Source organism: Rhododendron vialii, chromosome 13a (assembly GCF_030253575.1).
Source record: "Rhododendron vialii isolate Sample 1 chromosome 13a, ASM3025357v1".
NCBI lineage: Eukaryota > Viridiplantae > Streptophyta > Magnoliopsida > Ericales > Ericaceae > Rhododendron > Rhododendron vialii.
Window position 1 is genome coordinate 27,433,442 of NC_080569.1, and position 22,710 is coordinate 27,456,151.

A 22,710-nucleotide genomic window follows, 5' to 3' on the forward strand; every position below is an offset into this window, starting at 1 on the left:
CTAGACATTCAAGCATACAAGCTCCAGAGCTTTGACGATCTAAGCCCTCAAGTCCTTCACAATTCTTCAAGTCTGCATCCAACAAGAAGGTTCTTCGAATCGAAGCCTCAAAGCCTCGAAGAACATTCAACCCAAGTCATCATCTTCTTCACAAATCTTGGAGAAGATTCCACCATTCGATTCGGGATAAAACATCAAGCTCTCGTTTCAACATCCGAAGAGAAGAATCAAAAGACTTTATTTTCTTTGATTAGGAAATACATCAGAGATTGTAAACCCTAATTTTCTCAATTAATTAAATTGACTCTTGTTCAACATTTTTTCCGTCTTTTCGTAGACTCGAAATTTATGTTCCACAGATTTTGGCACGCCCGGTGGGACAATCTTTGCCTCTCATCTCTTCTCTTCAACAAATCAACAAACTCTCGATGGTTCCTAGGACTGCCCATTCAAAGGCTCCTCAAGCTCCAGTTCCACGCTCCAAATCTTCAACCGCTGCCAAAACTGGCTCTGGATCTTGCGCTAAAGGTGTTGGTGGAACACTTCGAAGCAAGGTGAAGGTTGCTGCTGCTACCAGATCTCACTTTAAAAGTGCTGGTCCAACAACTCGAAGCAAGGTGAAAGTTGCTGCCGAGGCTACTGCCCAAGCCTCACTTTTGCTTTCAGATCCCATGTTTGAGGCTGATCGGCTGAAAGCACTGTCAAGTTCACCAGAAGGGAAGGATGTCATCTTTACCATAGAAGCAATGAAGTGTGCGGCAACCGATATTGAAGATCCCTCTATGCCTCAGGAGACTGATTCAGAAATTCAGAAGAACCTAGAAGATGGCTATTTGAGCAGTTGCAGTTCTGACTCTGACTCTGACTCTTCCAAAAGCACTCCTCAATCAAAATTCAATGCTCCCGCCAAGCTTACCAATTCTTCAGTCATGATGTTATGGCAACAAATGCGATCAGCCTAGAAGAACAAGTCGTTAACCTAGCCAAAGTGGTTGAGGGAATGTCAAAAACCTTAGAAGAACATGACATTGAAATCGCCTCCCTCAAAAGCAGAATCGAAAGTAAAGGGGAATCAAGTCAAGTTGAATCCTCAAACAAACTAAAGGCAATATCAAAAGAGTTCACGCTTTCTGGGGAGGGTTCGATTCCCATAGACCAACTGAAGGATTTCATTCTAGGCACCATCAAGTAGAAGTATGAGTAGGCGCCAAAATCTTCTTCTACTTATGCTAAGCTTTATACTAGAAGGATCGACCTTTTGAAGATGCCTACTGGTTATCAACCACCGAAGTTTCAGCAATTTGATGGCAAGGGCAATCCAAAACAGCACATTGCCCATTTTGTTGAAACGTGCAGCAATGTTAGAACTGATGGTGATCCTCTCGTCAAGCAGTTTGTTCGAACGCTCAAAGGGGAGGTGTGGACGGGTGCGGACGAAAAGAGGTGTGGATAGGAACCGGACTGTATATATATATATATATATATATATATATATATATATATATAGGGCGGTTCAATGGACAACTATTTAGACACCTAAAAAAACACCTCATAGTTTCCGATCAAATTTTGATGATCCGAGCCGCTCAATGTGATCAGAACGTGATTTTAAGGGTACTCGTGAGAAATCAGCAAAAAAAAGACCGAAAAGAGCTTGATCTGAGCAGTTTTTAACTTAGATTTAATGAACGGTTCAATTAAAAACTGCTTAAAATAAGCACTTTCCGGTCTTTCTTTTTTTGCTAATTTCTCGCGGGCACCCTTAAAATCATATTCTGCACACATTGAATGGTTCGGATCATAAAAATTTGATCGGGAACTATGTGATTGAGATTTGGGGTGTTTTTTTAGGTGTCTAAGTAGTTGTCCATTGAACCGCCCCGATATATATATATAGACACACACAATCAAGAAATGTTATTTCTAACTCATGCAGAAAAAGCTTTTACATGCACATTTGAAGTCCTAATTTAGACATACAATCAACATATTAGTGTTATTCGTAGAGTAAAAGTAATAAAACATACATAAGGGCTTGGAAATTATATTGGAGAGGAAACTAGAGAACGTGAAGATAGAATCGGATTCCCTTAATTTTGTGAATCTGATCAACGAAGGCAATCCAAACTTACACCCCTAAAGCGTGATGATAAATGAAGCCCATCATCTCATGGATTGGACCAACACCACGATTGGCCATACCTACCGAACAGACAAACAGTGCACAAATTACGAAAATGCCCATTGCTATGAGAGAGTTTGTGATCAAAGATAGTGTAGGGAGGTATTCCCGAACAGGTACAAAACGGGCCCGAGCACGGTCAAAGAAAAGGTCAACACGCTATGGACCAGTGACATGAGAAGTCAATGGTCCAGAGAGGTTGCACGATTCTCGGTGCAATAACACGAGATGTTATTGGACCAAAATACAAGGAAAGTGACATGTGATGCCACTGTTCAGATACATTGTTCGGCAAAGAGCCGAACAATGAGGAAAGCATATGGTCTCCATTGTTTCGTAAAGAACCAGTTACATGTGAAGTAACTGGTCCAGGCCATCTATTCGGCCATGAGATGGCCGAACAAAGAGAGAAGTCCTATTGAAAGGAACATTCTAGAAGGGTCCAGAATCACCGGTATTTCGTTAAAGGGTGAGATCCCAAGAATATAGGATCTAAGAAAGATACCCAACGAGTATGGGATGATTGGCTTGTTATGGAAAGAGTCCTACAAGGATTAAGGAAATAAACTGATAAAGGAAACGAGAATCCTTGATATCCTGGGTTTCCTATTCGAGTTAGGAATCCTAGGGCAACAAGGATGCTTGGCCAGCAAGCATATGCAAATCTATAAATATGAGGTAAACCTAGAGGCAAAAGGTACGCAATACATTGCTTTCATATTGCTTTCCTACTGATAATTAGGGTTTGATTGCTAGTACGTGATACTAACAAAGGCATCGGAGGGCCTTTGCCACGAGAGGCAAAGGTGCGCTCACTCCTTGTCTGTTTTGCAGGACAAGGGTTTCGTTGACAAATTAGGGTTACGTTCAAGAGGCACGTGAAGCCGCTACATTCTAGTGCTGTTCAGAGCACTACTTGAATTTATCCACCTACAGATAGCCTGAACATTAGGCAAGTTTTAGACTAGGCTTAATAGTTATTTTACTTCCTTGCATGCTATGTTTATTATGTCGATACTCTTGATGTAATACTTTGTTTCGTAAGTTTTTATGAATTTTCGTTTGACCGGAAAAAATAAGTAATAAAACACATACGTTGATTAAATGGTTGATAAGGCACATGATTCAGGATGGATATAGGCATATAGCAGGTGGAATTTGGGACGAGAGTTGGCCTAATCATTGTTTCTTCTTTTTTTATGAACAGATTCAATTCATTTCATATCAAAGTTCAAAGGCAATATAGATTTGATCAAAGAATACAAGAATGAACCAAAACTATCATGACTTTGACATAGGCAGTACCCCTGCAAAAGCAAGACCAACGAAATCGCCAAATGAGAACTAATTTAGGTCCAGATATAGAGAATCTCAAACGTACCCCAGTTCAAACCCGAAAAAGTGATAAGTGCCAAAATATGTATATTTTGGCCCTTCAATCTACATTTATTAGTCCTTTATTTTTGTTAATTGATTTTTATTTTATGCTTTTTATGTTTATAGGTTACTCGAGCCCGTTGTCCGAGACTTTGGATAAAAAGAAGATTTTAAAGACGTTTGGGATAAAAATGCGAAATGATCCAAAATTGAGTGGCTCATTTATTATTTCTTAAAGTTCAAGGGCCTTTGTGTAATTAAAGCCCTCAACCCTATATAAATAATTCACCTACACTACAGTAGGTTACGAAGGAAAAAAGGGAAAAGGCTACAGCAGCTTTCGGAAGAAAAAAGAAAAGCACGGACGAAACGAAGAATAAGGCTCTGGCAATATTGTTTAGTATTCTTTCTTCCTTTTAAGTTTTTGATGTCTTGTTCAATTACTCGTATTTCAGTAACTAGTTTTAATTTCTGTTTTTAATAAAAGTTTTTCGTTGGTTCTTGTTTAATTTAGATTTTCTGTTTATTTTTCATCTCGCACAATAACAGCATGTTTCAAGTTAGAGTTTCTTTTATTTTATGCATAATGATCAGTGAGTAGTCGTTTTGGTAGGGTCGTGGGGTGATTAGCACGTTATGACTAGTTCGGGCACTGCTCCTTTTATCAAACAATGAAAAACCGATGTTAGATTGGAAAATACTTCCCGCGGACGAATCCGGGCATCGTCGGAGCCCATGTGAACGGGAAAATGGGGGTCCAAAACTCATTCTTCGCTGCGCATGGGTATACGGCGACCATAGGGTCTCGCATCTTGCGGGGTATCTATTTCAATATAAAATTAAACGTTTTTAAGAACTCCAAATAGAGCAGGTTAATCCGGACTAGTTACAAGTGCTATGAACCCTACGACCTTACCTCTTTTAATTATCTGAAAAGTTTATTTATTTGTTAGTTTTTATTAATCTCAACCAAATCGTCAAAGGGTGGCTACCTAAGAGCCCGTTTAAATTATAACAACCCGAGTTTTTGTTCAGCACACATCACCGTCTTTGTGGATTCGACTCCGGTCTTACCGGATATTGTGCTGCGTCGGTTTCCGCCCTACGCTTGGGGCAACCCATTATTTTAGGTCTAGGAATCGGTCAAGCATTTTTGGCGCCGTTGCCGGGGACGGTAACGTGTGTTAAGAATTCGGGTAGTTATTTTTTTATTTGTTTTCTTTTTAGTTCTTTTATTTTTTTTAAATTTTTGAAAAAAAAAATGGCCGATTTTGCAAAGTGCTATGGAGGTTATACAAAACAATTTGATTGTTCAGTATCACTTCCTATATTTTATGGTTTGGCCTCAGAAAATTCTTTTTCGCATATTCATGACCTTGAGGAAGCTTTTGCTAGCGATGAAGTGGCTCTTTTACATGTATTCCCAAAATCTTTGCGTGGTCGTGCTCAAAGTTGGTTTATTTTTTTGAGTCCAGGATTGACATGGAGTGAAATTGTCATACAGTTTTTCAAAACTTTCAATCCCTCGTATGAGACTCATATGCTTTTACAAGAACTATCAGATTTCTCTCAACAAGATGATGAGTCTTTGTCACAGTGTTGGGAGCGATTTAAATTTGTTGTATTTTCTTGGTCGAGTTTTAATTGTGAGCTTGGCAGTCTTCTGGTTATCTTTTGCCGTGGTTTAAACCTTAAGCCATGCGAGGTGGATTTTAGGTCCACTGACGAATTCCTGGATAAAGCCCCTGAAGACGCTTGGGATTTCTTAGATGAATTAACCCAAAAGCTCCAATTTTGTGAGTTGACTAAAAGTTCTGAGGATACCAGTTTTGATGCTAGAGAAAAAGAGGAAATAGAGCCACTTTCTGAGGATATTAATTCTGATGCTAGGGAAAAAGAGGAAATAGAGCTACATCCTAAGGATTTTGATGCGAGAGAAAAAGAGGAAATAGAGCTGTTTGTTATTTGTGAAAGCTATATGCCTTTTGAGGAGTCATTGCCTATAATTGCACTGAATAATCAAGTACTCTCAGCTCTAGATTGTGCCACCCCTGCTACTGAATCTCCACTTTTGCAAGAGTTTTTAAATGTGGAGCTGATTAATTTTCTTGGTGTTGATGAATTTAATTTAGTTTATCATCCATATCTTGTGGATTTTGTCAACAATTTGAAAATTAATCTAGTTTGGGCTATACATATGTTGGAATTTAAATGTCTAAAACGAATTCGGCAAATGTGCTACTCGAAGTATCTTATCTTATGGCATGGTCGGGTTCAATTCTTGATAAAAGGTGTAGAATGGAGTACTATGTTCATTGTCTTAGCTCTTGTTGGCATGATAAATGTTCGGAACCCACGTTTGGCTACATGTGCATATTTTTTTTGATGGTCTGGTATAGCCACCCGTTTCTCGCTTGAGAAATAGGGAGAAAAGTAGTACCCGTGTCTTTCGCGTGAAGAAAGTGGATGGTTTTTTGTATTTTATTTTTCTTTCTTACCTTGTTTATTTCTTTGAGTTATTTTTCTTGCTGTTTTGGAGGCTAAACATTTTGCAGGTTGTTCGATTCAAGTTGGGGGGTATCCCTCACTCTCTAATTTACTCTGCTTAACCCTCATTTCCGAGGTGTTATCTCTCCTCTCTTTTTTGTTTATGTCCGATCTTTATTTATTTTTATTTTTTTTATGCTTTCAATGCGGACATTGAATAGTTCAAGTTGGGGGGAGGAATCACTTTGTTCTTTATCTTGTTAATAAAAAAAATTGAAAATTAAAAATACTTGTTGGATCTTTTCTACTTGAGACTTGAAGATTGCAATGTTTACTTGTTGGTTGCTAGTGTTGAGAATTGTTGGGCATTACTTGAATATGATATTGCATGTTAGTTCTTTTTGCTAACTTGGCGATAGAAATTTATTCTGGCATACATTCTTAGCATCTTTGCACTGCACGTTTGTTGGACCTTGACTGTTTGTGAGTTGTGACTTGAGTGCTTTCAATGGCTAGATTAGTGGAGACTTATGCCCATGTGAGCTTTAGTGCCTTATCTTTCTTTGGAGTGGTGTCACATAAACTCTTCGTTTGTCGTAAAAAAAAAAAGAAAGAGAAAGAAGCTTAATCGTTGTCGATCTCATTATCTTTGTCGTCAAGTATTGGGACTTAATGCATGCCTATTATATCTTCTTTTGGGAATGGAAAGTTATATGGTTGTATTGCCCCTAGGAGATGATAATAGGCCATCTTTGCTGATTGAGCCGGTTTGTTTCTTTTTCTTAAATACTTATCTTTGCGAGCCACATTGAGCCTCTTGCATGAGCCTTTTTCTTGTTAAGCTTTACCAACCAAATTGTGTCTTGAGAATGGCGAGCTAATCATGTGAAGATTAATTTTTGAAGAGAATGGAGGAAGTGTATTTGAGAGAGTTGTGCTTGAAATATGGTGTATTCTTCCCTATAGCTAAAAATAGAAAAATTGAGAAAATAGAAATAAAGAAAAAAAAATAGAACTTGAATGAAAAAGGGAAGACACCCTTGCACTTGTTGCAAGAAAGAAACAAGTTGTTTCATCGTGGAATTGTGCGAGGGATATGGCGGATTTGAAAAGAGTTGAAAGAGGGTGCACATCGTTATACTTGCCCTATGTTGTTTTGGCCTAGTTTCGGACACTTGCTTATGATTTATCCTAACCTTTGAAGCACTTTTCCTTACCCAATGATATAACCGAATAAAAGTCCTATTTGATCTTTGGGGCAATGGGTTATGGATCGATGGATAGATAGTCTTTAATGCTTGACATTCCTTTCATGAGATCATGTGTCTACTTTAAAAAGCTTTCTATTCGTGTCTAAGTGTGCTGGGTACTTTGATTCTTTATTGCAAAACTTCCGCCCGCACACATTGAGAGTTTATTAAATGCACCTCGTTTCGAGCGTTTTCTTTTGTTGAGTGCATGGCATGGTAAGAATTGAAGTCGAGACTCGGTCCGGAGAGAGTACTTGGTTGTGGTTCACTTGTGGTCTAGGTCTTTACTCACTCACGCTAAGTTTGGATGCACTGATTAATTTCTATGTTTTGATAGCATCTAGAACTACTGTTGCGTATGCTATATTCTTGGCATTGGCGTATCAATGAGTTGCATTGCAGTTTTTGGGTTCTATGTGGACAGGATTCACGGTGTTTTGTGGGTAATCATTGCTGAAAACCCTCACGAGACTTCACTCGTCCTACCAGGGCCACCTGGGGGTTTAAAAGATCTATCCCTTAGTTAGTTGTTTTATTTATTTATTTTTATTTTCTTTGCTCGAGGACTAGCAAAATGTAAGTTGGGGGGCGTGATAAGTGCCAAAATATGTATATTTTGGCCCTTCAATCTACATTTATTAGTCCTTTATTTTTGTTAATTGATTTTTATTTTATGCTTTTTATGTTTATAGGTTACTCGAGCCCGTTGTCCGAGACTTTGGATAAAAAGAAGATTTTAAAGACGTTTGGGATAAAAATGCGAAATGATCCAAAATTGAGTGGCTCATTTATTATTTCTTAAAGTTCAAGGGCCTTTGTGTAATTAAAGCCCTCAACCCTATATAAATAATTCACCTACACTACAGTAGGTTACGAAGGAAAAAAGGGAAAAGGCTACAGCAGCTTTCGGAAGAAAAAAGAAAAGCACGGACGAAACGAAGAATAAGGCTCTGGCAATATTGTTTAGTATTCTTTCTTCCTTTTAAGTTTTTGATGTCTTGTTCAATTACTCGTATTTCAGTAACTAGTTTTAATTTCTGTTTTTAATAAAAGTTTTTCGTTGGTTCTTGTTTAATTTAGATTTTCTGTTTATTTTTCATCTCGCACAATAACAGCATGTTTCAAGTTAGAGTTTCTTTTATTTTATGCATAATGATCAGTGAGTAGTCGTTTTGGTAGGGTCGTGGGGTGATTAGCACGTTATGACTAGTTCGGGCACTGCTCCTTTTATCAAACAATGAAAAACCGATGTTAGATTGGAAAATACTTCCCGCGGACGAATCCGGGCATCGTCGGAGCCCATGTGAACGGGAAAATGGGGGTCCAAAACTCATTCTTCGCTGCGCATGGGTATACGGCGACCATAGGGTCTCGCATCTTGCGGGGTATCTATTTCAATATAAAATTAAACGTTTTTAAGAACTCCAAATAGAGCAGGTTAATCCGGACTAGTTACAAGTGCTATGAACCCTACGACCTTACCTCTTTTAATTATCTGAAAAGTTTATTTATTTGTTAGTTTTTATTAATCTCAACCAAATCGTCAAAGGGTGGCTACCTAAGAGCCCGTTTAAATTATAACAACCCGAGTTTTTGTTCAGCACACATCACCGTCTTTGTGGATTCGACTCCGGTCTTACCGGATATTGTGCTGCGTCGGTTTCCGCCCTACGCTTGGGGCAACCCATTATTTTAGGTCTAGGAATCGGTCAAGCAAAAAGCACATATGAAATCTGGACGACATTACAGGTGTGAAACCAGCACCCGCTAGTGAAACGAGCTACATCCCAATCGCACAAGCAAACTGCCGGCACAGCCCAAACACGCAACGAAGCCCTAATGCAGCTGAAAACTCCGGCCAAACAACCAAACCCTAATCTAAGAAATTATTCGCCCACCACCAACACTCACCGGATCTAGAAAGACTAGACCAAACCAGATTGGGGAGACTAGTTGGTAGAAAAACCGAGCCAAAGGGTCGGCAAAAGAAAAAACACACAGCAAAATCTTGGGTTCGAGCCCCACAGGGGGCAGGCCCTTTAGGGTGCCAAGGCTATGGATAGCTTCTGGTCTCCCTGTGCTAACTTTAACACCCCACCTAACCTCCGCTGATGTATATCGCTGTGGCAAAACAAAAAAAAAACAAAGGTTACAGTTCTCTCCACCAGACACAATCCAAGTTTTTAGCTCATTTCAGTTTCAGGCATAGCCCGAGCGGAGGATTCAGATCTCCATGATCAACTTCTAATCTTGGCATTCATCAAATACTGTGCAACTCCAACAGTCTTGACCAAAATTCTCTCAGTACTTGCATTCACGTCAAGCGCCACTAGAGATGACTGATGAAGGTAGTAATTCCTTAGTAAGTGCCCGAGGAATAGAAGAAAACAAACAGAGGAAGTGCCGATGGAGAAGAGGAACAGGCTTCAAAAGCTTCTGAGGCTCAAGCTATCAACATTCTCCTCCGTCATATAGTTCTGTGTCATATTCTGATAAGATTTTAAACACGCTTTGTTGGGAGTTAACCACTTCTCTTCTAGCCTTTTCAGAGTCCCATCCTCTGAGAGTTGGAGAATGGCTTCCGAGACATTGGAAACTAATAAAGAACCTTTTTGGAATATCTGCATAGGAACATGAATGAAGACATCTTTGTGTTAGAGGTTTGTGCATGTTCCTAAGCCTATGCTCTCCTACTACTAACCGTGCGCGTGACGTGGTAGAAACTCGAAACACAAATTCTAGGGAGGCACTTTCAAGGGAAATGCTATAATGAATGTGTATCATATGCACCCAAAAATATTATGAATCTTATGATTAATAGAGAAAATGTTATAAATCATATTACTGAAAAGTTATGATTTTCATCTAAAAATTGCGACGAACATAAATGTTATGATCCTAGTGAAAATATTACCAATCCTACATGTTACGAATCCTATTATTGAAAAGTTACAATTTTTAAGTATTAAAGTTACGAAATGCATGAAAATGTTATGTAAAGTGAAAATGTTACTAATTCTATTGCTGAAACGTTACGAGTTTTAGAACAAAAGTTACGAAACACACCAAAATATTATGAATGAACTATATAATAAATCATATGGTACAAACTTTTAAGGGGTGTTTATTGTAGCATTTCCCTTCCGTTTGAAAGCATTTAGATATGGAGCAGGAATTTCAAGATAGGTGATCGCACCCGTCTTTTTTGTTGTGAAGTGGATTGGCGCTAGAGGGGTTGCTACATTATGGATGTTCACCCTCTAAAAGAGGGTGAACGTTACCCTCTTCTTATTGGTTGAAATGGTATAGGTGATAGATCTCATCCTTTCAGTACACTTTTTGATAACCATGACATCACTTTGTAGTAGAATTCATACCATTTCAACCAATAAGAATGAGGATAATGTAAAAAAATTAAATTCATTATGGATGTGTTGACAATGACGATGGTTCAACCAATCAAGAATTAATTTTGGTCTGTCTAGAATACTTATGTGTTAATAGAGCATGAGATCCGTCATAGTTAGGGTGTTATGGGTTATATATAATTAAGAGTCATCGAGTTTTCTTCAATGAAAAAGTTTCTGTAGATCATAAAATTAATAGAAAATTTGTACGTAAAAGTATGTAAGAGTACCCTTTTTCAAGAATATTTCTAGGACCGCCAGTACATGCTTAATTTGTAGTCATCAAGAACTATGAAATAAAAGGAAAAGAAACGCAAAGATAAAAAATAAAAAATAGTGCATGTTCAGTACTCACAAAGCCAAATCCTCCAAATTTGTATATGGTTCCAATCATGGTAAAATCCTTGCAATTTGTATTTTCAAAAACCTTCGCATAAGGAATCTCAAGAAATGCTGCTGAGATATTGGCAACCTCGAACGCCCGTAGATACTCATCTTCTTAAGTGAAGGGACTCACACTCTGGTAGTGAAGCACCTTTTTAACGTAATTATACATAAATTCAGCACCCTCACAACGGACTTTTGTTGTAGGAGACCAGCGTATCGGTTGGAGTCGTGGGATTGTGAGCATTGACGTGAAGTTAGCGGTGTAACTTTGTGTTAAGATCAATGCCAGAAAAAGCCACACCACCACCACAATACGAGCATAGTTGCTTTGAATCTTCTCCCCTGCACAATTAACATAATAAACTTTTCTTTCCAAGCATAGTTGCTTTAAACCCAAGTTTTGTTAAAAACAGTATCCATAACATATTAATTTCTAAGTGTTCTTTACTCCTTCTATCCTTTTTTAAGTATTCACATTATGCGTGCTATTTTCAATGGCTTATTGTTGAGAGTGAAAACAAATTTGAAGCTTCTAAAAATCTGATCCGGATCAGAGTGAAGTTGGTCCAAACGAAGGTGACGCTGGTCTGGACCACCGCGAAGAATTAATTGAAGTTTCTGGAAATCTGGTCTGGACTAAAGTGAAGTTGGTTCGGACGAGGGTCAAGTTAGTCCGAACGAGTGGGCACACGAAATAACGTGAGATGCATGTTTTTTTAGGATTTTTTGATGTACAAATTTGCTTGGACTATTAAAGCAAAGCTAGGGTTGCCTCTTATCGTAACTCTTTCATACTTTTATCATATTGAAACACATCAGCACCTCATAGACTATAATTAAGCAGTCAGCTTAAGTCGAAACCACGTAAATCTCTATGTCTTGTTCTTTTCTTGCTTAAGATTATTTTTTATTTTTGGTTTGTTCTTTGATTGTGTGTATTTGCTTGTGAATTTGGATGTTTGAATCTCAAACACTTATATCGCTCTACGTATATTATGTCTTATATTTTTAAAATCATTTGTCTTATAAAAATGACTGAGATTTATAAATAAAAAAAATCCTTATTATGTATTCTTAACAATGTACATCGAGAGTTATAGGTGATTTAAAATGACACGCAAAAGTGTAGTGAACACTTAAAAAAAGACAGATAGAGTAATAAATTGATGGTGTGTCACCATTAAGGTGATTGGATATGTGTACGTAGTCTCGTTACACTTAGGGCCCGATTGGATGCAACATTGGGTGGGTGTATTGTGGAATACACCCGGTTTAGAAGTGATGGGACAGTTTTAGTTGGGTTTGGCAAGCTTATTTTCACCTGTATTCAACACTCCCCCGTCTACGCGAATACACCCTAATCCAGTGGAAGGGGTACTAAATTATTGCTACCCCTGAGCCCTGCAATAGCTTCTCCGGCCTAATACACCCGAATTTGGACTGTTTTACCCCTCATTATCCCCCTCCACTAACGGCTCTCTCTCTCCCAGCTACAGCGAATCGAGAAGAAGAACAACAACAACAAACAGCGAATCAAGAAGAACAACAACAGATCACCACCACTACCACCACAAAACACACGAAATATGTATGTATATGTAGAAAGAAAGAGAGAGATGTACCTGTTTTTCTTGTGGGACGAACGGATTTTTTGACTGTTTGTGGGAGAGAGGGAGGCACGATCGGATTTGTGGGAGAGAGGGAGGGACGATCGCCGTCGTGTGACTGCCGTCTTCTGGTCTTCGTGCGAAAAAATTGAAAGTCGCCACTGTCGTCCATGGGAGAAGGCGAGAAAGTGGGGGGGTCGGTGGGGTATAAAGAAAGTGAGAGTGATGAGGTGCAAAATGTCTAACGTTTTCTAATATTTAATAATTAATTATTATATTAGTTAACTAATTTACTTTTGCTTTTTTACTAATTTACTTTTGCTTTTTTGTGAAAAAAATTAATAAAAGTTCAATTTCGGAATTAAATATTTAATCTAATCAATAATTTAATTTAATACTGCACAAGGACAAAAGAGTCAATTGACAACTTTTTACATCATACACCCTTCTTATACCTCTAATTTATCCTTCATCCAAACCAAGTATTATTTTATCCCCATTCTCTAATACATCATCCAAACCATCTACTTTTTAATACACCCTCTATAAATGTCACATCAATGTGGGCCCTCCCTTCTTAACTAATACCCCTTATTATCTTATCACCCCTTCATAAATAATACACCCAAAACTCATACGGCATCCAATCGGGCCCTTACTGTGAACAAGGAAAAGAGAAGAGAAGGTGAACCAAAGAGCATTTCCGAGTTGATCATTCCATCTGGGACCACTGAATTCTGGATTGTCCCGATGCTCGACGAACCAAACTATAAACATAGTGTAGACCATAACAGCCGCTGTAGCCAACCACACTCCCAAAGTGAAAGGCTCCAGAAAAATCCACTCCTTCGGGCCGGGCTTCACTGGCACTACCATCGACACGCCCGACTCTGTAAATGGTACGGTGAATTCCACGTTCTTCCATCGCTTCTTTGTTATTGTTATATCGCCTACGGCAGCGCAATAAGTCTTCCATATGTATTATGCACATGTACACAGAGCATGTGTTAAACAATAAAGTAATGGAACCATAAATATATATTCAAGAAGTACAGTGAAATTTATTTACGGCGGAGACGTAAACAAGTTTTTTTCGGAACGATGCCATCGCAGTTGTTCGTTTCCGTAATCAACGATTGAGATTAATTTTTATCGGTCAAAATAGGTTTTCAATCTGGACTGTTTAAAAATACTTTGGACGCGAACGATTGAGCGCCGTAAATCTTTTTTACAAAAATCTCCGGAAATAAGAGCCCGTTTCAGAAGTGAAAAAAAGTCCTTATTTTTTAAAAAGGCAATTTCAAACTAAAAAATTATGGATTTATTGAATTCTAAAAATATGTAATATAGATCTTATTTGAAAAATCTCGATGTGATCTTTAATACGATGAAAAAAAATTGAAAAATCTATTTTTCATATACATTATTTTTTAGCTTGAAAATGTAAAATAGACTGTTTATTTTTTAAAAAAATTTATGAAATGAGGCCTAAGTTTTACCACAAAAAGTACAAAAAAATTGGTCTAACATCCAAAAATAGGCGCCTATTGAGCGTTAGTCTAGCCTAGGTTTTAATAGATTCTGGGGTCCATTGATGTAAAACTGTTACAGTGGAAGACTGGAAGGTCCTTGATTGGACAAAAATACCCTGTCCCTCCTCTCACGCGCCCGCCCCATCCCCTTGGCCCCTTTCTCTTTTCTCTCTAGCACGAGCAAAGTGTGCGGACGACTGGTTTGCTGATCTTTTGCAAATTGAATTTGATTGGGCCCCACTTGTAGACATGTGGTCACTTCTGACTATTTTCCCCGAGAAATTTTTGGTATATTTCACATTGTATCCGTTCATCACATCCGAACCGTCCAATACACTTTTGAATCGCTCGGATTGAAATTTTTTCTCTCTTCTCATCCCAACACTTTGTTTCTCCTTTTTCTCTTTCTAAGTCTAACCCGTCCAAAAACGCAGTAAACAGCTTGTATGCGCCAAACAGGTACCATGTGGTACTCACCCGGCACTGAAAAATTATCCATTTTCTCCTAGGCTTGCCGTGTGGTAGTGTTATCAGTATCAATATCTGAATGCTACTAGTCCTGTAAACAAGCCGAATCAAGCCGAATCTTGTGATATTCGGGATAGGTTCGTTAAGGCCTAGGTCAGGCTCGAGTTCGGCTCGGGCTCAGTTCGAGCCTGGACAATGGAGTTCGAGTTCGGTTCGTTAAAAATTCCCAAAGCTCAGGCTCAGGCTCAGGCTCGGCTCGTTAGAGTTAAATTCAAGTTCAAATGCAGTTCTTTTTACGAATAGAGTTAAGGCCCGAATTAAGGGTCGAATACAGTTCCCTCGTATATGACAAAGCTTTGCTCCAAGTCTCCAATAAGGGAAATCTGTAGCAACCCCATAGAAACACAAGAAATTGAGATCCCATACATATTTTTTGCTGGCATAAATATTTTACCATCAATAAATCAAAACGAATCAGCTTGATTACCAGTAGTAGTGGAACCTCAAAACTTATGGCGATTGGAAAACCTGGTGAGTGAGAGAGAGAGAGAGGGGCGCCGTTGAGGAGGTGGCGGTGAGAGGCGATGTCGAGGACCGGCTGAGAGGCTGGGATTGGGAGATGCTGCCAAGCAGAGGTGCTTGGCAGCGGTGCCGAGCGCATCTCGGCCGTCCAAAAGTGTTTTGGATGGCCCGAATATAAAGGTACCGAACGGATTTAAAAAAAAAGAAAAATAAAAGGAAAAAGATGTTTCGATTCGGGCCATTGATTCCGAGATGAACGGCCGGATTGGCCGCTCGGCACCCGCTCGGCAGGGGTGCCGCTCGGCAGGGTCCCCGGGTCCGAGAGGCTGTGGGATAAAAAAACCCTAACATTTTGAAATGATCTGTCGTTTGTATCGACACTCGATAGTAACCAGGAAGAGAAAAAATAATACTTCAATTATACACATACTCCTAAAATATACAATATTAATAGATAGAACCCCTAAGATATTATTAATTACACTTTTAGCCCAACTTCGCGAGCCTAACCGAGCCGAATACTGTTAGGCTTAGGTTCAGATTATTTACGGAACGAGCCTAAAATTGAGGTTCAAATTCAGTTTATTTAGTAGATGAATCGAACTCGAATGAGCCCTTACCGAGTCGAGCTTCGAATAGTTCACGAACGGCTCAGTTCATTTACAGTCCTAAATACTACCATGTGAAGCTAGGGCCCATTGGACGTTGTGAAAATAGTAATGCCTTGTTCACTTCACTACTCTACTCAAATAATATTTTTCAACTCAATCATTACTCTCATTTTTCTCTTTAACTTTTCAATCATTACTCTCATTTCTCAGTCTATCTCTTTCTATTTTTTATCTCTCTCTCTCTCCAATCATTACTCTCATTTCTCTTTCCATTCATTATCCAAAAATACTACTCAAATTAGTACTGTATAGATCATTTTACTTTTGTTTTTATTTTTAAATGTTCAGTTTTGTTTTGTATGGGGGGAGGGGGGGCCTTATGATTTACTTTATCTATTGTACTGTTAAGCCCAAAAATTAAAGGTAATAAATTTAGGGAATTGTTTTCTACACTTCTTCTTTGATATTCATACTTCCTTTTTGTCTTTTAGCAAAAAAATACATGCATTTTCAACACTAAAATTCAAAAAAGGAAGTGTGGTTATCAAAAAATGGAGTGTAGAAATCAATTCCCTAGATTTACAAAATTATATATGTTTCTTTGAAGTTGTTAAACCTTGGAATTCTTGAACCTCATGGGGAATGGATAATATGTTCTAATTAGAAATGTATGAGTCGTGTCTAGCTAGTTGTTGTTTTACTCTAGTTAATAAGAAAAAAAAATGTGTGGGTCCATGTTATATTAACCAACTATGAATGATTACGCAATGGAATTTAGCTTTACATTTTTTTAGCAAAATTAAATTTACTTCCTGATATGTCTTGTCTCATAAAATGAATTAAAAAAATATTTATATCCAATTTTTTTTACAACAAAAAAATTGGCTTGAAGTCAAAAAAATGAAACATATATGTTGGTTTGGACAAATATCATTATCCGTTTGTCTTTTTAGGATAACACATAATATGAATTTGGATAAATAACTATATCTGTTGGTTTTAATGAGATCACAAAGAGTACATAATTCGCAAAGAGAACTGTATATGCTGGTCTTTTTGAAAGAAAACAAAGTATAAATTTGAAAAGATAACCCCATCTGTAAATTTTGTTGCTATTATAAAAAATACTCCATGCGTCCCATTTTTAGAGTCCAGTATTCAATTTTTGGCTATCCCTTAATAAATGTCCATTTTGTAAAGTTAGTGGGTAAAAGTTGGTGCATTTTTCATTTTTCCCCTAGCTAAAAGTATATTTCATTTTGAAATTAGTGAATAACAGTGTAATAATGATGTCTTCATAGAGGGTAAGTAAAGAAGGTAGAGATAAAAGTTGATACGAAATAATAATGTCTCCTTAATAAGTTACGAAGCAAGACACTTAAAAAGGGACGGATGAAGTACAAATTCTGCATAAATAACCTTATCAATTTGTTATCTTTTTTGAGATAAAATGATTATAAATTTGAGAAAATAACCATTTTTGTTAGTTTTATTGTGATTACAAAAAGTAGATAAATTGATGAATTTCAGTAAATAGGTACAAATGGAGGTGCGTTGACAAATAACACGCACATATAACGTTATTTGTATAACGTTGATCGCATATAACTTTATCCATGCTAAACAAACATAATTTGTTTCTAATAAGCCTAACTATTTGGATCTCATTCACACACCTCACCCAAATATTTTACAAAGATAACATTATCTGTCTTTTTAGAATAATACAGATTATAGATTTGAACAGATAAATATATATGTTGATTTTATTACAATTATAGAGTACATAGTTCACAGATATAACCTTATCTATTGATATTTTTTGGAATTATACCGAGTATAAATTTGGCCAGATAACCATATCTATTGATTTTATTGTGATAATACATAATTTATCTGTTGGTCTTTATTGAATAGTGCAAAGTATAAATTTGGGCGAATAACCTAATCTTGTTTATTTATTTTTTTAATCGGCCTTATCTCTTTATTTATTGCGATTTTACAGACTCAAATTTTGAGAATAAATAATCTTATCTGGTGTCTTTTGGGACAATATTAGATAGTATAGATTACAACATATAACTATATTTGTTGATTTTAATTATACAAAGTGCTTATTTCGTAGAAATAACCTTATATGTTGTTATTTTTGAAATAATACAGAGCATAAATTTGGACAAATGACCATATATGTTGTTTTAGTATAATTATACAAAGTACAATTTCTCAAACTTAACGTTATCTTTGTATTTTTTGATAACAAAGAGTATATATTTGGACATATAATTATATTTGTTAATTTTATTGGGATTATATATAGTACTAATTTTTCAAATATTACCATAGCTGTAGTATTTTTTTGATAATAAAGAATGTAGATTTCATTCCAAAAAAAAAAAAGAGTATAAATTTGGATATATAACCATATTTGCTGGTTTATTAGGATTATACAGAGTACAAAATTTTCAAAGAAAACTTTATATATATTTTTTAAAATAATACAGAGTAGAGCTCGGTATACAATTTACTCCCTACGCCTATAGATAATGAAGGAAACCACCTTTTTAGGCTCCAAGACCCAGACATCATTGGGGGACGGACCCACACCCTTTGAAGTTTGAAGTGTCATACTATTTGGTTGTGTCAATCCTACAACTAATGGTATGATATACGCCTACAAATTGATGTCATTGATCTAGAAACTCCAAAACTTGTGTAAATTTTCCTACCAAGCCAGATGCCATTCATTTAGAAGTTTCAACACTCCTTACTTTATAGAGACAGTAGGCACCTGATAATAAGCCAATTGAGAACAATACTTGTAGAAGTTTTATATTAATCTCAAAATCAAAATCAAAATCAATTGGTAATGAGTGGAGAGATTTCAAATATTATTAAGCGATCACTCAATCAACTCCCAAGCGATGTGGGATTCATTTTCTTAACATCTCCCCTCACGTGCAGCCGCATTCTAGGTCTGTCACATGTAATTACTTTTGGATCTTACCATCGTGCAACCTTTTTGATGATCTGTTGTCGTGAGGTGTGGATCATTAATTTTTAAAATGTGGGATGGAACGGATCCCGCTCCGATACCATATAAAAATTTTATATTTATCTCAAAACCAATTTGTAAGTAGTAGAGAGATCTCAAATGTTATGAAATGATCACTCAATCCACTCCCAAGCAACGTGGATTCATTTATCTCTTTCTCCTCCCCCCTCTCTCTATCCTCACATTCCAGTATCATCTTCTCCGCCAAATATCCCAAACCTGTCCAAATGAGAACACGTCCGACGGAGATCCTCCCCAATCAATCACCGCCCACTGGAGATACTCCTCACCGTTGTCCTGCCACCGCCCGCTCCTCGTGAACACATCCAGCGGCGTCTCCAATTCCTCCCTTAAACTTGCCGACGCCATGCTCACACCGCCGAAACTAGCAGCGGAGACCAGTGAGGGAGGAGAAGTTTCAAATCTGTTTCTTAGATATCGCCAACTGACGACAAATTTTAGGCGCGGGCTGCAGGTGGGTATTTTTGTCACCAACTGCCCAATTTGTCCTGCGGCTCTAAAGGAAATATTGGTGGACTAATTATGGCATTGAACCCTATACTATGTCCTCTTCACCGAAGCTCACTAAGAAGTAATGTCATTGCCCATTTAATTAATTCAGTCCTACTTCAGCACATCATCTTTGATAGTTTTTCTTCTTTGATAACTGGATCTCCGGGCCAGACCTCAACTAATTCTAGAACTTTGTACGTAGTTAACAATCGAGCAGATCCTCCAGTGGCCCAAAATTTTTGAATATTTGACCTCCGTAAAATTCGAACATGCGAGGAGGATAAACATTTTTTTTCTTTTTGATCGGCGAGCAGGAAAAGCACTTGGGGTTCATTCTCTATAAATTGTTACTAATAGAAATTTGTTTTGCAAAGAATCTATTATTTGAAATGTCACTGTCCCAATATTTTTTAATAAATTACTCTGTAAACATTCCTTAACTTATAATGAAACAGAAAAAGGAACATAAAAGAGAAGTGCTATATTACCAGGCATAGTGGGTGTTTATGGAAAATTATTTTTACTGATTTTGAGATTGTAGCTTTTCAAAATCAGTTTGAAGTGTTTATCATAAATTCTAGATAACAGATTCTCAAATTCTAGAAATTTTGGAAAATCTCAAAAAGAAATGAATTTCTGAAAATCCCAAAACTGGTTTTGGATAGCTTCTGGAGCTTTTCGGTCGATAAGATTTCCAAAACCAGCTTTTGGAATTTTCGGAAATTCATTTCTTTTTGAGATTTTCCAAAATTTCTAGAATTTGAGATTTTCAGAACTTTGAGCTGGAATAAAAGTTGATTTCCAGCTCTTTGAAGTAAACATTACCAGCTTTTAATCTAACGTAATTATAATTTCACAGCCACGGTAAACATGTTTATCTGCTTTTACTAAAAAATCTAAAATCTTGAATATGAAGCAGAATATAAAATACGTATCCACAGCTAACGCAAACATGATCCTTAGATGCATAATATTTTGCATAGAAGTTCATAACATTTGTATAGAAATTCCAAATTATCAAGACCGTAAAAACTCATTACATATCAATATTATGCATTCAAGGTTGATAATATGAAAATTATGTTCAAATATTATGAATTTGTCTACTAAAATTGTGAATTCAAATATTGGTGGGATAAATTTATGTCTAAAATTATGAATTAGTACTGTACGATTTGGAATACATACTGTTTACATCCGAATGTGGAATATCTATCGTAGAATTTTTGAAGATATATAAAACAAAATGAGATAAAACAAAAAATGATGCTCCGATGTAGCGAAACCAATGCAAAGAAAAAGAGGTCGAAGATGAGATTGATTACCTTGTCGGCGACATTTTTAACTAATTCATCATACGTCCCATTGAACTCCACAAATTCGTAAGGTCTATCATAACCCAATATCCTTTGAACCTCTTCAAAAACTTCAACGCAAAAACCGGAGTAACTCTTCTCGTCTGGATTCTTAGAATTACTGGGCGTTATCTTCACAAAGTTATTAAAAGGGGAGTTGGCCGGAACTCCAATTATCAATGTGTGATTCTTCTCTTCTGTACATTCACCTTCAACAACAGAGACATTAGAAAGAAAAAGAAGGAATGATATCAACAGTATTGGGATGAACAAGAAGATTGGTTTTGTGGTAGAGCGGAGGAAGGGCATTTTAATTGGGATTCTAAATAATTGCCAGTGTCGTAACTTAGCTTGTGATGATTTAACTATATATTGGCCTTGTGCTTCATGGGCTAGCTTCATCATTTATATATACAAGAAATTAAAAGAGAGAGACAGAGGTAGAAATTCCAAAGGGTGATCCTCTAGCTGCTCGCCACTTTCCTCGAAATGAGAAAGAAGATGGTACACCATGAGGCTGTAAAAAGAGAGGCCGGGGGGGGGTGGGGGGGGGTTGGGGCAATGTATCTGAGTTAGGTTTTTATTCCTAAGACAAGGCCAAATGTCATATTACGCAAGACAAGGCCAAATGTCATATCTGAGTTAGGTATCTCTCTTCTCTTCTGTACAGATCAGAACTTTGGTGTAGAGGTTCCACAATGGAAAATTCCTGGTGGATTCTTTGGACAATTTGAAATTCTTGATTGTCCCGATCCTCGAGAACAAAAGTCGATGACTTTGAGTCAACAAGACTTTAGCAATGCCTGTCAGTATGCCCCGGAGAATATATGCCAACACATAAAAAACAAAAATAGAAAATCTCTGAGAACCCCTTAAAGTGTCACATTTCACTTTACCCCCCCTTCTTTGAGAAAATATTTCTGGACCGCAAATCTAGGCATCTAAAAAGATGTATTTGTTTTAATAAATTTTTTTCACAAATCAATAAATATTAATGAGTTTTTTCAAATTGTGAAAATAAATTCATATTTTTAAAGGCTGCGGACCAGGCATTTATTTAGAGACTGAGGGTGTAGTAGTTTATAGTCATTTTTATGGCTCATGAAGTATTATAAAAAGACACTGATAATAAATTCCCTTTCAATTCTTCTTCCTTGGGTGCCTCCTTTTAATTCAAGTCCCATTATTACGATCCAACTCATTCATTTGGAGCTTATGCTATACATTCGTCTTGAATCACATGATATTCATATATATATTTCTCCGCTCCATTTTTTTAAATCAAGTACGATTCATGCGGGTGCTAGCACCCACGAGACTCATCTCATTCGTGAGAGCGTTGCAACTAGCCGTTGTGTCCAAATTTTTTGTCCATAGTTGGGGAAGATCATAGCTGGACAGGGACAAAGCCACAAAGGTACGCCGAGTTTATAGACTGTCGATTAATTGCAAATTTACAGTTAAAATAAGACAGCAATATTTGTATTTTGGTGCCCCCAAAATACAAACGGAACCACCACTAGTAGTTGTATTGACAGCTATTTGGAGTTTAATTTCCACACGCTTGAGTATCCGATTTCCCTACTCCTCCTCGACACGCTAGATATGCCTATGGGGCTCTGAATATTCCCATGCAAACTATCTTCCAAATTAATGTTCCCTCTTGATCAACGAATTCCGATTCTTTTGCTTGAAAGATTTTTAGACCTAAAATAACGGGTTGTCCCAAGTGTACGTAGGTCTGGGATCGACGTAGTACAATATCCGGTAAAATCAGAGTCGAATCCACAGAGACGGTAATATATGCTGACTAAAAACTCGAGTTGTTACTAATTTAACGGGCTTTTAGGTAGCTACCCTTTGTCAATTGATTGAGATTAACTAAACCTAGAAAATTGTTTGGTTTTTCAAATAATTTAAAAGGAGGTACGGTCGTAGGGTCATAGCATTCGCAACT

At 37.2% G+C, this 22,710-nt stretch overlaps 1 protein-coding gene across 1 annotated transcript; it reads right to left on the minus strand.

Moving 5' to 3' along the window:
- Nucleotides 1–9,777: 9,777 nt before the first annotated feature.
- LOC131313295 (glutamate receptor 2.9-like) lies at nucleotides 9,778–21,152 on the minus strand. The gene is made up of 4 exons (XM_058341532.1): nucleotides 20,724–21,152; nucleotides 13,357–13,666; nucleotides 11,059–11,432; nucleotides 9,778–9,917 (listed from the first exon to the last, which is right to left on the minus strand). The coding sequence occupies exons 1-3, from the start codon at nucleotides 21,060–21,062 to the stop codon at nucleotides 11,203–11,205; spliced, it is 879 nt and encodes a 292-aa protein (XP_058197515.1). The 5' UTR covers nucleotides 21,063–21,152; the 3' UTR covers nucleotides 9,778–9,917; nucleotides 11,059–11,202.
- Nucleotides 21,153–22,710: the final 1,558 nt, after the last annotated feature.